This window comes from Curcuma longa, chromosome 9 (genome assembly GCF_044706935.1).
Source record: "Curcuma longa cultivar G26 ecotype Majalengka, Jawa Barat chromosome 9, ITB_CL_G26_1.1, whole genome shotgun sequence".
Lineage (NCBI taxonomy): Eukaryota > Viridiplantae > Streptophyta > Magnoliopsida > Zingiberales > Zingiberaceae > Curcuma > Curcuma longa.
In genome coordinates this window covers 4490663-4506645 of record NC_133869.1, presented here as the reverse complement: position 1 = coordinate 4506645, position 15983 = coordinate 4490663, and the positions used below count along the sequence as shown (strand labels likewise).

General features: G+C 41.7%; 1 protein-coding gene and 2 pseudogenes across 1 annotated transcript; 2 read left to right on the top strand and 1 right to left on the bottom strand.

The window, feature by feature from the left end:
• The first annotated feature begins 9387 nt into the window (after nt 1–9387).
• On the top strand, nt 9388–10253 carry LOC141835176 (protein STRUBBELIG-RECEPTOR FAMILY 6-like). The gene is made up of 3 exons (XM_074722607.1): nt 9388–9521; nt 9718–9874; nt 9989–10253. The coding sequence occupies exons 1-3, from the start codon at nt 9406–9408 to the stop codon at nt 10073–10075; spliced, it is 360 nt and encodes a 119-aa protein (XP_074578708.1). The 5' UTR covers nt 9388–9405; the 3' UTR covers nt 10076–10253.
• Nucleotides 10254–10312: 59 nt separating this feature from the next.
• LOC141835175 (glucan endo-1,3-beta-glucosidase 5-like) lies at nt 10313–12093 on the bottom strand (annotated as a pseudogene).
• A 2082-nt stretch (nt 12094–14175) lies between these two features.
• LOC141834660 (glucan endo-1,3-beta-glucosidase 5-like) lies at nt 14176–15954 on the top strand (annotated as a pseudogene).
• Nucleotides 15955–15983: the final 29 nt, after the last annotated feature.

The window sequence follows — 15983 nt, the reverse complement described above, 5'->3', positions numbered from 1 at the left end:
TGGTGGAGTTATGCACGGAACTTGGAACCCCAAAGTTCATGGACAATCGACGGATGGATGTGGCATGGCTCGGAACTAGGAACCCCTAAACTTTGATGGACAATGGTGGAGGAGAGAATGATGAGAACACTCTTCCGTCTCATATCCTCGATGGATGGTGGCTTTCCGATGAGGAAGGGAATCCCCTTTCCTTCTCTTGAGGTGGATGAAGGCAAGGCCGCGGGTGAGTTGGAGATGACAAAGGGAACCTCTCTTTCACCTCTTCTTCTCAATGGATGGAGGGAGATGGCCACCGTAGATGAAGATGGAGCCTCACTCAAATGAGAGGGTGAGATGGACTCTTGATGGAGGTGGAGATGGTGGAAATGGTGGAGGAAGAAGACTCCCTGAACCCTAGATCTCAACTTGGCTTGTATAGGCCCCTTGAACCATCCCATGCTATGGCCATGTTGGTCACTTAGGTGGTGACACAGCCGTGTCTAATCCTATGGTGGTCGGTTTTGCCACTGTTGGAAGAAGATAGTAGGGGGCATGGCTTGGCCTTGCCAGGGGCACAGCTAGGTTGTGCCCCTTGCTAGAAATGCTCCCCCAAACTCTTGATGCTCTCCTTGATTTTCCCTACAAGACAAAACACACTTAGAATTCAGAAATAATGTATCACTTGACAAGAAATTGAAATAAAGTCCAAAATAAACCCTTGCTCATAAAATATATTATAAACACAACTTTAAGCATATGAGAGAATTAAAATTGCCAATTAGGGATACAAAATAATACGTTAATTTGGTTGTTATCAATGGCCCTTGACAGCGTTAAATGGTCGAATAAAGGTCATTTACTACCTTTACCCACCTGACTCAAAACATCAGTTGTTGGCCATCAATGGTCGGTTGTTTCACTCGAGTGGTTATAAATTTGCTATTAACGTTGACTGTTTCAGATCCAACCATTAATGTATCTGTTATGTACCTGAGAAGGTAGTAATAAAAAGGATTCAGGTGGCAAAACGTAGGTTGATTCACTTCAGTAAATTTTTCCCTGATCGGTCTGACATTTAATGTGTGTAGATCGAGCTAGCGCATGCCTTACTTGGGTTCACTGCAATCTATTTCTTGGATTTACACCCCTTGATAACTATCATTTTGATATGAGACTTTAGCATGTATACTTATATTTTTAACTATTTATGTGTTTGGTTTCATATTCATACTACATTTCATAGTTGGATTTATTTTTGGACTTAAATATAATTATCTCATATTTGTAATATTTCATGATAGTTATTTGAATGTGATTTTTGTAGATGATTAAAGGGTTATGGACTCGAGTCAGATCGATCCAAATCAAGTTCAAAGCTAGGTTTTGTTGGTGCAATCTTGCCCCAAGTGGAATTGAATTTTAATGTTTGGCTAAAATGAATTTAAGTTAGGCAATGTTGGTGATCTAACATGTGTGATTTGAGTATACAGGAAAGTCCAGGTTTGAAGACTTGGCAAATGGTGAAGTCCCGGAGGCGCGACCTCTTGGCAAATGGTGAGGTCCCGGAGGTGCGACCTCTTGGCAAATGGTGAAGTCCCGGAGGTGCGACCTCTTGGTAAAGGGAGACTTAGCACGACGAAGCTGAGGGAAACATCTCAAGCGAGTGCAAGGATGGACACGAGGCTTGTGGAAGATGTTTGAAGTCTTGCGCCAAGGCTAAGGGATGAAGAAGGAAGCTGAAAAAGGATTTTCAGCTTCACCAGTCGACTAACACTGCCATCAGTCAACTAATATCTTGATCAGAAACACCTAGAGACTTTGGTGACTGACTAGTTGACTAGTCGACTGATGACCAGTCGACTGACCAGTTGATCAGTTGACTGATGACCAGTCGACTGATGGCACCATCAGTCGACTGATAGATGACCATTGGAAGAACAGCTGGCGAATTAAATGTGATTTAAAGAGCCGTTGAAGTCCATCAGTCGACTGACCCTTGGAGCAGTCGACTGACCCTTGGAGCAGTCGACTGATGTACGGAATCTTATAAAAATGCAGATTGACGATTGGGAAAGCAAGGGTTCTATTCTTTCTCTTCTTGCACGATCTTCAAGCTCTGTAACTCTCTCTAATTTTCCTCCATACTTCACTACTCATTTTGTGAAAGGAAGAAATCATTCTGTAAAGGTTTCTCTGCCTTCAAAGTGCTCTTTGAAAAGAAGAAATTTTCATAGTGAAAAGGTCGTCTGTGTGTGTGGATCCTTAGATTAGTCACCTCGTAGAGGTGGATACCAAGTAAACAAACCCGATTAGCGATTGTGCTTTCTTTTCTTTATTTTATTTTGCTTCCGCTAACGATTTCGCAGAAAAGTTCAAAAATTGCTATTCACCCCTCTCTAGCGAACGCACCAGTCCCAATAGGTTTAAATAAAGAGATCCAACCTGAAGCAATCTAGACCATTCATCCAAGATAAGGAGTGATCTAAACCATCCATTAAAACCCATCCATCCAAGTCAAGGGAGAGTAGATCTTAGCCATTGATTAAGATCTAGAGACTTGGATCAAGATATGAACTCATCCCAACCCTTAGATCAAATATGTGATTATCATTCATTGATTTCAGATCTAGATTGGATGGCGAAGATTCAAAAGAGAATGCTACAGTAACACCCCAAATCATGATTTAATTTCTAGAAGGCAAGAATAGAGGATCGATGCCACAAACAGATCATCTTCACCACCCTTCACCATTGGCCATCCCACTTGAGTTTCTCCACTGACTGCAATCTCTGTAAGGTCAAGTAATTTTCCTTCCTTAGGCGATCATCCACCACCTACTAGCTATCAACACAATCCACCGGGGCATTTCCTTCTGTTGGTGCAATCTTGCCCCAAGTGATTTGGATTTTAATGTTTGGCTAAAATGAGTTTAAGTTAGGCAATATTGGTGATCTAACGTGTGTAAATTGAGTTCACAGGAAAGTCCAGGAATGAAGACTTGACAAATGGTGAAGTCCCGGAGGCGTGTCCTCTTAGCAAAGGTGAAGTCCCAGAGGCGAGGCCTCTTGGCAAAGAATGAAGTCCCGGAGGCACGGCCTCTTGGCAAAGGAAGACTTAGCACGACGAAGTTGAGAGAAACGTCTCAAGCTAGTGCAAGGAAGGGCACGAGGCTTGTGGAAGGCATTTGAAGGCTTGCGTCAAGGCTAAGGGTTGAAGAAGAAGTTGGAAGGGGAGTTTCAGCTTGATCAGTCGACTGACCAGTTGACCAGTCGACTGATGGGCAGTTGACTGACCAGTTGAGCAGTCGACTGCTCATGGTGCAGTCAACTGATGGTTGATCAGAAGCACACACAGACTTCACAGAAAGATAAGTCGAGTGGAGCAGTCAACTGGAGCAGTCGACTGCTCATGGTGCAGTCGACTGGAGCAGTCGACTGCTAGACGACCGTTGGGGTGCCAGCTGGCCAATTAAATGCAGATTAAAGAGTTGTTGAAGCTTATCAGTCGACTGGCTCTTGGAGAAGTCGACTGATGTACGGAATCTTATAAAAACGCAGTTTGACGATTGGAAAGGGGTGATTCACATTCTTTTATTCTTGCACGAACTCCAATCTTTGTAATCTTCATATCTCTTCCTTTAAACCTCACTACTAATCTTGTACAAGGAAGTGATTGATTTGTAAGAGTTTCTCCGCCTTCAAAATGCTCTTTGAAAAGGAGAGGTTTTTCATAGTGGAAAGGTGCTGTGTGTGTGGATCCTTGGACTAGTCACCTCGTAGAGGTGGATACCAAGTAAATCGAACGGGTTAGCGATTGTCTTCTTTTATCTTATTTTTGTTCTTTTGCTTCCGCTAACGATTTTGCAGGAAAGAAAAAAAATCGCTATTCACCCCCTCTAGCGAACGCACCGATCCCAACAAGTGGTATCAGAGCGAGGTTGCCTTTCATGTGAACTAACACTCAACCGAAAGAACTAAATGGCGTTTCAAGAGGGTTATAGCACTGCACGACCTCCCTACTTCGACGGCAACAATTTTGCCTATTGAAAAAGTAGGATAGAGTATTACTTAATGAATGATATTGAAAACTGATTTAGTGTTGTAGATGACTTCGAAAAACCCAAGGATGCATCTGGAGCCCTATTGGCGTTCTGGATCTCCGTCCTATCCTTGTCAACTTGTGCCTCGCTCGAATCTCTTGTAGTGGCGTCGCGAGGTTGCTTGCAGCTGCAAGAGAGAGATAGCTCGCAGCCACGAGTTTGGCGGCCTCGCTTGCGATTGAGTTGGCGGCCTCACTTGCGGCTGGTCGCGAGCCACCACAAATTCGCAGGAGTTTTTTCTTTTTTTTCCTTTCCCTCTCCTTTCCTTCTTCTTTCTCATCTTTTTCTTTTCTTTTCCTTTCCTTTTCCCTGAGATTTTTTTCCACCTTGAATTCTTTTCCTTCTTCAATCCACACCTTGGCGTACATAGCATTAATAAACTTTTCAGTGGATTACTTTGCTTTGCTTTACTCAATTATTGTACGCAAATTAGCCTTCTTCCAAAGATAACTAACAAATTTTACATTCCTTTTTGAAACTATAAATGTGGATAATCCATATAGTTTAATTATTTTCTGAAGAACAACTTGGTTATATGTGATTTGTTGTTGGTTTGTTTACACAGCAGAAATGTCTCATCTTTGAAAAATAGTCTAGCACTGCTAAAATATAGTTGTGGCCTTGGTTAGTCCTAGGTAAATCTAAAATGAAATCCAAGCTAATGTCTTTGGAAGGTTCATAAGGAATTGACAATGATGTATAAGGACTTATGTGTTGTTTAGTTGAGTTAGTTATCTGAGATGATCTGGGCAACATCTCGTCATAGTGAGGGCTAATAAAATTCATCTAAAATAAGCAATGATGATTGTATCTTTCCCTTAGTGCCCAACTAGACCATTTGTGTGCATATCCCAAATAAAGAACTTCCTAAGTGAGATAATATAAATGCATAAATGTGTACCTCAAAACCCTAAGCAGAAAACAGTCTTTATTCACAAAGTCAACCAAGTGATGACAATTTTCTTTATGAACTTAAAAGATTGGGCTGAAGTTAGGAGGACAGGTGTTCTCTTGCTTAAGGTGCTTAAATTGTATCATGTGTTCATTGTGTGCAATGTGGCTATTACATAACTTAGTGCATCAACAAATTTGTTGTCTATAGCAGGTCAATGTTTAAAGACAAAAACATATTTCTGAAGGAATTCAATCCACCTACCATCTTTGACACTTAGCTTCTTTAGAATTGGATAAAGCTCATTGTCTTGTGGCCAAAATGCAAGATGAACTAATTAGGTAGTAGATAGCAATGCCAATGTCTAAAAGCTTGGATGATAGCATAAAATTCTTTATCATAGATCAAATAACATTGTTAGATTGAGTTCTTTTGCTAAAAGGAGCAATTAGATTCCCTTCTACACTTACTTTAGGAAGAAGTACCTTAAAAGGATTAGAGAACAACACCTTAGTCACCCTTTCTTTGATCTCCCTAAAGGCTTGGGAAGGCAAATTTATACCACTGTTACCATCCATTCTTATAGATTGTTATGGGAGTTATAATGGCGCTAAAGTCTTTAATGAAGTTTTTGTAGAAAATTGCAAACCGTGGCCTCCTGAAAGGTATGGGTTTCAAGCTAATCCTTTATTACTCTAATTTTCTCTACAAGGATTATAAACCCAAGGAGAGAAAACCTGGGTTATAGGAAGGTGCACTTTAGTTTGACAAATAACTTCTTGATCTTAAGGCTCTCTAAGACAAGGCAGATGTGTTTCAAGTAGGTATTGTGTGTCTAACTAAAAATCATTATGTCATCAAATTAAATTATGAGAAATTTTCCTATAAACGGTTTCAGAATTTCATTAGTTATGCTCATAAAAGTACTAGAGTGTTTGAAATTTGAAGGGCATGACCAACTACTTGTATACTCCATCCTATGTCTTAAATGTTGTTTTCTACTTGTCATCAATGTTCATCCTAATTTGGTAATATCCACTACGCAAGTTAATTTTGTAGAGAATCATCGAACTCCTGCTCAACTCAAACATGTCATAAGTCTTGGTATGGAAACCTACCTTGACAAGGATCTAGTTGATAGTATGACTATCAACATACATTCTCTAAGAACTATCATTTTTAGGCATCAATAAGGTAGGGACAACTCATGTACTTGTACTCTCCCTAATGAAACTTTTTTATAAGAGTCCTTTGACTTGCTTATTTAATTCAACCTGTCCTAAGGGGATCCAAGAGGTTCATGTAGTAGTGCAACAGATTTGGTAATTATGATCTTAGAACTAAGTTTATAGTGCGTTGCATCATGCACATAGGTGGTAGCACATTAGGTAACTCTACAAATATCCTCAAGCTAATCTAGTATCTTTTCAACTAATGGAGGTGATTATTGGTAAGATAATAGGGTTAACGTTGAGGTTTGAGTCACTAAGACTATCATCACGCTGACTCCGTACCTTTTCTCTCAAATTTGGATTGAGTGAGAAAGTGAAGAAGTTGCTTTAAAGGTTGGTTTGGCTTTGTTGTGACCTTAGGTTTAGGCTAATGTGCACTTGGGTTGGCCAGCTATAACTTAATATTTCATTCATTGAGACTGAAAATAAGTGTTTTCCTGATCAAATTTATCCACTAATAGAGAGATTTTAAAGCCAAGACCAATCAAGGATGATATGGGCAACACTTATGGGTAGAAGGTATATGGATCATCTTAATAGAAACCAAACATTACTATGTAATAGGAAGGATAATTTGGTATATCACCTTATAGGGACTTGGGTGTGACTTGGATTTTAGAAAGGGCTTGTGTGAAAGTTACATTCATGCAAATCCCACTGTCAATGACAATATTGCAATACTTGTTTCTCCACTTGGCATAAGGAAGATGCTAATGTATTTCCATGCATCGTCAATTATGGGTGTGGGTAGAATGCAGCGCACTTCGTGAAGCCCTACAACTTCACAACTTCTCTGTTATCTCCCTTGGCCTCTTGGTGTTCATTTAAGGGTTTCACCTTTTCATCACTACCCATAGTTGGGCATTATCCTGTATTTCATTCTTAGAGTTGTGTTTGGGTTTGGCCAATCAATACTCTATGGGGTCATTTGGATCTTACATATCTCTTGTCACAACAATTGTAGCACTGTATGTCTAGAGTTATGGTCCTCGAATCTCCTAAGGGTGTGTGTATCAGCTTTTGCTTATTGGATAATAGCTTATAGGCAAGTCAAGCTAGTTGGTTTTCCAGATTGTGGAATGCTGGTGTGTGCACGTGAGAGTATAATGACTCAGGCAAACAGTATCAAGAATTGCTCAATCTCTACAACCTTTATGGCAAGCATCTTTGATTGAGGTCAAGGAAAACTCTTGAATTGTCGTGGATCTCAAGCCTAAGTCCATTGGTAAAGTGGATCAAGTTCCCAAGAGACTACTCTAGAATTATATATAACACATGCAAGTTCTTGAACTTACTTTGGGATTCTATTATGCTTGGGATCAAGTGTTTCTAAAGTTTGTCAAAATGTACTCAATCAACTTTGCTTTATATCTAACCATTTGTGATGGGCTTAGCTCCCATAGCGACATAGTGATTGTGAACACTTTGCCAAGACTTTGCTAGATCGACGAGTTTGATTTTAATAAATCATAGTCATTCAATTTGGCTCATGTTATTTCAGTTAAATAGTCTTCTTTTTCAGTGATCCAATAGAGGAATGCATTTGCGTTTAGATAACCACCGAAACTAGGGGCTTTGAGTTTGACTAACTGGGTGGTGTCAGACCCACATCTAGGCTAGGAATGAGTTTCAAAGAAGTGATCTTCATCCAAAGTGAAATAATAATCACGGTGCATGTGTTGTCTGAGTGAAGGTCGCGGGTCTTCATGAGGTGTATTCCGTGCTAACTCTCAATATCGTTTTCGTTAAATTTGTCAGTTATACTTGGTAGTATAGTCTTTAAATCATTCTAGGTAATCCACTCTAAATTGTAGGCCCTAAATTCGTGTTTCATTATCTCACACCTCATCTACTTTTCTAGTAATGGGGTTTTTCATCATGTGAAGGCTTAACAAGTAATGAAAATTATAAAAGTAACCTTGTAAATAAAAGGAACAAATAGAAAATTAAGCGTGTAAGGTGGCATATAATTTTTTTGAATAATCTGGAATAGATTGTACATGAGAAAATTAACTAAACTAACTAAATTAAACAAAGAAATTTTAAATAAAGGAACAAAAGTAATCCTATTAATCAAAAGTGGAATCCTATTAATCAAATTGGCTTCGTCTTTTGTAGGCTGTATGTTATTTTGGGAGCAAAGTGGAATCCTATTAATCAAAAGTTAATTATTACAAGAGAGACTAAACACTTTTATAGGCTCAAAAACTAGGAAATGACACAACAAACTAGGAAATATAATAATCACTATCAATTGATTACTAAGTCAAAAATGAATTATCAAATAACACTACCAAATACCAAACAACTTCAAACGTCTCAAAGTTCAAATTATTGCTAATTTGCATCATAAATTCTGATTAATTTACAAGCTCTATCCAAATATATTTTTTATTCTAACTCTGGAATCTAACCAATGTTGTTCACAAACTTACTACTAATATTTGGGTGTTTTTGGAGATTGTAAGTACTAGAGCATTTATGAGAATATTGAGATGAAGATGCAGGAGAAAATTTCACTGCCCAAGATCATCTAAAATAAAATTTAAAAAAAAAAACTGAAAACCAAAAACATACCTTTGTTCAATGTGACTTGGTTTTCTTCGGTTCCTCTCTTCTTTGATGGCCTTATATGGACCAAGCACACAATGTAATAAAAGGTAGGAGTGGACCTAGTCTCTATTAATTAATGGTTGCTTGAGAGAAAATTCCTATTGGAGATGTGAAATATGAGATAAGTAGTTCCATTGGCGGCCACTTGAGAACAACCTTGACAAACGATTAAATATTAAGAGGTGAGATACCTTTGTGCAGTCTGAGGCTTCATCAAAATTAGGGGAAACCTTTTTTAAGAAAAAAAAAAGAATTACCCAAAGCAACATTTAAGTGCACAACTAGAAGCGAAATGTTTTTCCTTTCAACTGGTACTTTGGAATTCTGTTACAGAGGCTTATAAATTATTTTATGGACTGAATTTGTATATGTCTGTGTACAGTGTTACTGAGTATGATAGATAATTGTATGAATGATTGACCTTGGCATAAATTTGGTTTAGTGAATGCATAGCTAAGGTCCCAACTTGTTCTGAACAGTTCAGATGCCTATGCTATTATTTTTATTTTTTATTTTTTGGTTCCATGAATTTCTAAATTCAATCCCGCTTTGGCTTCATTGATTCTTACAGACATCTGAAATTATAAAAATGGGATATGATCCACCCGAGTTGTCCATGGCTGGCCAGTATACTCTTAAGAGCGATGTTTACAGCTTCGGAGTGATCATGCTGGAGCTCATGACTGGGAGGAAACCTTTTGACAGGTAATCTTTGAAAAGATTCATAAAGAATACCCACTTAATTTCCTAAAAAATGATGCTCGAGGTTCAACTAAGTAATCTATTGGAGGATATGTATTCTATTAAAATGCTCGACAAAAGCAGCTGATTGGAAGTTTAAATGCTGTTAGTGCTTTAAGTTTATGATGTTGCAGTCTGATTGATTTGCAAACTCCAACAGCTCAAGGCCATGGTCGGAGCAATCGTTGGTGCAATGGGCAGCTCCTCAACTCCATGACATTGACGCTCTGGAAAGGATGATCGATCCTGCACTCAAGGGGCTATACCCTTTGAAATCAGTCTCTCGATTTGCTGATGTAGTAGCCCTCTGTGTCCAGGTAAAATGGTACTTCACATGCATGAAAATTTTTATGCTCGACTGCAGTCACGTTGGATATTCTTGCATTACTCTTTCAATCTAATAACTTCGTTGCTCATATGTTGTTTGACAGTCTGAGCCAGAGTTCAGACCACCCATGTCAGAGGTGGTGCAAGATCTCGTTCGCTTGGTGAAGAGGGCAAAGGTACCAGGAGATTAGTCGTATCAACTCCCTCAATTACTTGGATGCCTCTTAATCAGTGAGTTAATTCATTGACTGTTTAGTTGTAAATCTATTGATATGCAGATAAATTTAGTGTGTCCTCTGAGATTCTTTACCTTATCGTATATAGAACGAAACAAATTCTTTGGTTGGTTAACAAGTAGACTCTTAGTAAATTGAGCTGTACTTCAAGAATATTTTGTACGTTACGTTGTTTCATCAATAATGCCGAATTTAAAGAACAGAACTCATGGTCCATAGCAGCAGGATGGCCACGGCCGCCCTACGCCGGAGCAAAGCTCCACCTCCGCCGGTGGCGCTGATATCCACAGCACGATCGTGCTTTCCCTCGTCGATCATGATGTTAAACTTGCAACTCCCTTGCGAGGGATCAGTCTTGGTGATGACGGAGAGGCCGGAGAAGTTGCATGCCCCCTTTTGCTGGTTGGCCACCTGGAAGAACTGGTTGAAGGCGTACGACACGTTGCTCCGTGCGTCCAACCCGTTGCAAGAGGAGCCGTAACCCAGGCTAGTGCAGTCGGCGTACTCACAGGCGTACCCGACGGCGTCAGCGACTTCAGGATCGGTGGCGCTGACGGTGGCCGAGGACACACACCACTGTCGCTCGAGGTAGCGGACGCCTCGTGCTGGTACGAGGGGGCGACCGTCATCCATCACGAATTGGTACTTGAGGCTGCCGTCGTAGTAGAAGAGGCCCCAGTGGCGCTCGAAGTTACCGGGTTGGATGCTCTTCTGGTCCTCGTCGAGCAGGCCGAAGAGGTAGATGTCCGGCGGCGCAGGTCGTTTGGGCGTGCCGCGCCGTTGTCTAATCCGATCGAGCAGGCCCTGGTTGAACCGGCGCGCGTACTCAACGTTGGCGTTGATGTCGCCGTCGGTGGGCCACCCGATCTCGCCGACGATGACCGGCATGGATCCAAAACCGTTGCGCTCGAGCGCCCAGATGAGTGTGTCGTAGTTGGCCTCGAAGACGTTGGAGTAGGTGATGGGGCCGTCGACGATGTTGTTGGCGGAGGGGGAGAAGAAGGCATAGTCGATCGGGAAGTGGGGATCGTCGTAGAGGCTGAGGAAAGGGTAGATGTTGATGGTGAGCGTGCCGCCGTTGTCCTGAAGGAAACGGATGATGGCGACCATGAGGCCGTGGATGTCCAGGGCGGAAGTCGCCGCCGGAGGGGAGGCCGCTGGCGCCGCTCGTGTAGACGTCGGCGTTGAGGGGGACGGTGACGCGCACTTGCCGACCGAGCCCGGCCTTGATCAACGCGGCCTGGATGTTCTGCAGCGCTGCGAACGTCGTGTTCTCGAACATCCCGTTGTACGTCTTCAGAAACGGCTCGTTGCCAACCGCCACATGCCTGAATCCAAAATTTTGAATTCGATTAACCGTTAACGAACGAGTTAATGATCAGTTACTGCCAAATAACTAATTAACCGACCTAATGACTGACTGACATTACATGAAAAATATAATATAAAACTCAACATAATAAAAAATATAGTATAAAACTCAACATGACATACTTAATTGCATGGATATGAGTTCTACTGTGTGAATGTGGGTACCACTGTATGAAATATGTCATGTTGAATTTCATGTTATATTTTTCATGTAGTGTATCATTGCTCCTGATCTATATATGCATGCATGCATATGTACGTACGTACGTGATATTGACGCCGTACTGGGAGACGTAGGTGGAGACGTTTTGTGTCACCCACTGCTCGGCGACGTTGACGCTGCCGGCGAGTGGTGCGAGAAACTCGTTGGGAATGCCGAGCATGACCTCGATGCCGGAGCGGCCGAGGGCACGGAGGGCGGCGGCGTCTGCCTCAAAGAGCTTCACCTTGTCGAAGTTGTTGTCCCTGAGGAGGCGCACCACTATGTCCGCCGGCAGTGGGTGCGAAGATCGGGTGCCCCAGTTGCAGCCCATTCCGTTGGCCATCAGTGCTTCCTGAAGCAGGAAGAGGAGCCACACCGCGGCAGCAAGAACAACTCCCATTGCATATGCTTTTAAAAACTATGCTTCTTCTTCGCCTTTGTATGTGTCGATAGAACGAACACCTAATGGGTTAAGTTTCATTTCCTGTTTAAATTGAAGTGTTGGGCGTATTATTAATAATCTTTAGGGAGGGGAAAGGAATGGCAGAGGATCGGAGTCCAAAAAAGGAATTGGATGCATGCATATGTAAGAAACCCAAGTGCATGGATCATGCAAAAGGATCTCCCTCCCATGGCTTGGAAAGTAAGGGAAGCAAGGAACAGATTATGGAACGACAGTAGCGTCTGCATAGCATAGGTAGGTTGAAGTAAACTCATAAAAGATTAATGAACATATATAGTTAGCTACGTTAGCCATTCAGCGACTAAGCTATTCATTGAAAACTAATCAAGTAAACTCATAAAAGATATTGATTATTTAATTTGAGGAGGTAATCAATGTCTGACTAAAGTGTACAATTTTGATAATATGATCGAGCTACCAAAGCTTAGATGGAGTAGTTGGGCGTATCATTTTTAGTTATGCTGTCTGAACAATTAATATAATTGACAGGGCAAGCTAGCTAGATGGTCCAATCGAAATAGTCATGGGCATGCATTGCGATAATGCAGTCATAAAAAGGAGCTCTCCTTTAAAATTCGGGAGCTATTATTATTTTTAAATAAAAATAAAATAATTTTATATTAATATTTATTTTTAAAAATAAAATAAAATCAAGTTGTTGAGGCTATAAAACTAGTCATTGTTCAATGGCTAAAAATTAGCCGTTGTTCAATGGTTAATATTTATTTATTTTTCAATGATTAAAAATTAATTATTACAAACTAGTCTATCTATATATAAGTAAAAGTAAGAAGACTAGAATATTTTATTCTACCGATATTGTCTTCTCAATCACGTAAATATCTTCATTTATTTCAAATGTTTAAAATGCGAATTAACATATCTTTGATCCATAAATTCTGGATAGCTTCACGATCTCAATTCAAATACCTTCTCCTCTTTGTTTTGTCAAAAGAAGTTTGAGCTCTTTGATGCACCATTTGCCACTCCTCATATAGCCAAAGTATTATTTGTTCATCTATATCCTCAGTATCTTCCATCAATTCATTTATCCAGAATTTATGGATCAAAGATATGTTAATTCGGATTTTCAAACATTTGAAATAAATGAAGATATTTACGTGATTGAGAAGACAATATCGGTAGAATAAAATATTCTAGTCTTCTTACTTTTACTTATATATAGATAGACTAGTTTGTAATAATTAATTTTTAATCATTGAAAAATAAATAAATATTAACCATTGAACAACGGCTAATTTTTAGCCATTGAACAATGACTAGTTTTATAGCCTCAACAACTTGATTTTATTTTATTTTTAAAAATAAATATTAATATAAAATTATTTTATTTTTATTTAAAAATAATAATAGCTCCCGAATTTTAAAGGAGAGCTCCTTTTTATGACTGCATTATCGCAATGCATGCCCATGACTATTTCGATTGGACCATCTAGCTAGCTTGCCCTGTCAATTATATTAATTGTTCAGACAGCATAACTAAAAATGATACGCCCAACTACTCCATCTAAGCTTTGGTAGCTCGATCATATTATCAAAATTGTACACTTTAGTCAGACATTGATTACCTCCTCAAATTAAATAATCAATATCTTTTATGAGTTTACTTGATTAGTTTTCAATGAATAGCTTAGTCGCTGAATGGCTAACGTAGCTAACTATATATGTTCATTAATCTTTTATGAGTTTACTTCAACCTACCTATGCTATGCAGACGCTACTGTCGTTCCATAATCTGTTCCTTGCTTCCCTTACTTTCCAAGCCATGGGAGGGAGATCCTTTTGCATGATCCATGCACTTGGGTTTCTTACATATGCATGCATCCAATTCCTTTTTTGGACTCCGATCCTCTGCCATTCCTTTCCCCTCCCTAAAGATTATTAATAATACGCCCAACACTTCAATTTAAACAGGAAATGAAACTTAACCCATTAGGTGTTCGTTCTATCGACACATACAAAGGCGAAGAAGAAGCATAGTTTTTAAAAGCATATGCAATGGGAGTTGTTCTTGCTGCCGCGGTGTGGCTCCTCTTCCTGCTTCAGGAAGCACTGATGGCCAACGGAATGGGCTGCAACTGGGGCACCCGATCTTCGCACCCACTGCCGGCGGACATAGTGGTGCGCCTCCTCAGGGACAACAACTTCGACAAGGTGAAGCTCTTTGAGGCAGACGCCGCCGCCCTCCGTGCCCTCGGCCGCTCCGGCATCGAGGTCATGCTCGGCATTCCCAACGAGTTTCTCGCACCACTCGCCGGCAGCGTCAACGTCGCCGAGCAGTGGGTGACACAAAACGTCTCCACCTACGTCTCCCAGTACGGCGTCAATATCACGTACGTACGTACATATGCATGCATGCATATATAGATCAGGAGCAATGATACACTACATGAAAAATATAACATGAAATTCAACATGACATATTTCATACAGTGGATCCCACATTCACACAGTAGAACTCATATCCATGCAATTAAGTATGTCATGTTGAGTTTTATACTATATTTTTTATTATGTTGAGTTTTATATTATATTTTTCATGTAATGTCAGTCAGTCATTAGGTCGGTTAATTAGTTATTTGGCAGTAACTGATCATTAACTCGTTCGTTAACGGTTAATCGAATTCAAAATTTTGGATTCAGGCATGTGGCGGTTGGCAACGAGCCGTTTCTGAAGACGTACAACGGGATGTTCGAGAACACGACGTTCGCAGCGCTGCAGAACATCCAGGCCGCGTTGATCAAGGCCGGGCTCGGTCGGCAAGTGCGCGTCACCGTCCCCCTCAACGCCGACGTCTACACGAGCGGCGCCAGCGGCCTCCCCTCCGGCGGCGACTTCCGCCCTGACATCCACGGCCTCATGGTCGCCATCATCCGTTTCCTTCAGGACAACGGCGGCACGCTCACCATCAACATCTACCCCTTCCTCAGCCTCTACGACGATCCCCACTTCCCGATCGACTATGCCTTCTTCTCCCCTCCGCCAACAACATCGTCGACGGCCCCATCACCTACTCCAACGTCTTCGAGGCCAACTACGACACACTCATCTGGGCGCTCGAGCGCAACGGTTTTGGATCCATGCCGGTCATCGTCGGCGAGATCGGGTGGCCCACCGACGGCGACATCAACGCCAACGTTGAGTACGCGCGCCGGTTCAACCAGGGCCTGCTCGATCGGATTAGACAACGGCGCGGCACGCCCAAACGACCTGCGCCGCCGGACATCTACCTCTTCGGCCTGCTCGACGAGGACCAGAAGAGCATCCAACCCGGTAACTTCGAGCGCCACTGGGGCCTCTTCTACTACGACGGCAGCCTCAAGTACCAATTCGTGATGGATGACGGTCGCCCCCTCGTACCAGCACGAGGCGTCCGCTACCTCGAGCGACAGTGGTGTGTGTCCTCGGCCACCGTCAGCGCCACCGATCCTGAAGTCGCTGACGCCGTCGGGTACGCCTGTGAGTACGCCGACTGCACTAGCCTGGGTTACGGCTCCTCTTGCAACGGGTTGGACGCACGGAGCAACGTGTCGTACGCCTTCAACCAGTTGTTCCAGGTGGCCAACCAGCAAAAGGGGGCATGCAACTTCTCCGGTCTCTCCGTCATCACCAAGACTGATCCCTCGCAAGGGAGTTGCAAGTTTAACATCATGATCGACGAGGGAAAGCACGATCGTGCTGTGGATATCAGCGCCACCGGCGGAGGTGGAGCTTTGCTCCGGCGTAGGGCGGCCGTGGCCATCCTGCTGCTATGGACCATGAGTTCTGTTCTTTAAATTCGGCATTATTGATGAAACAACGTACA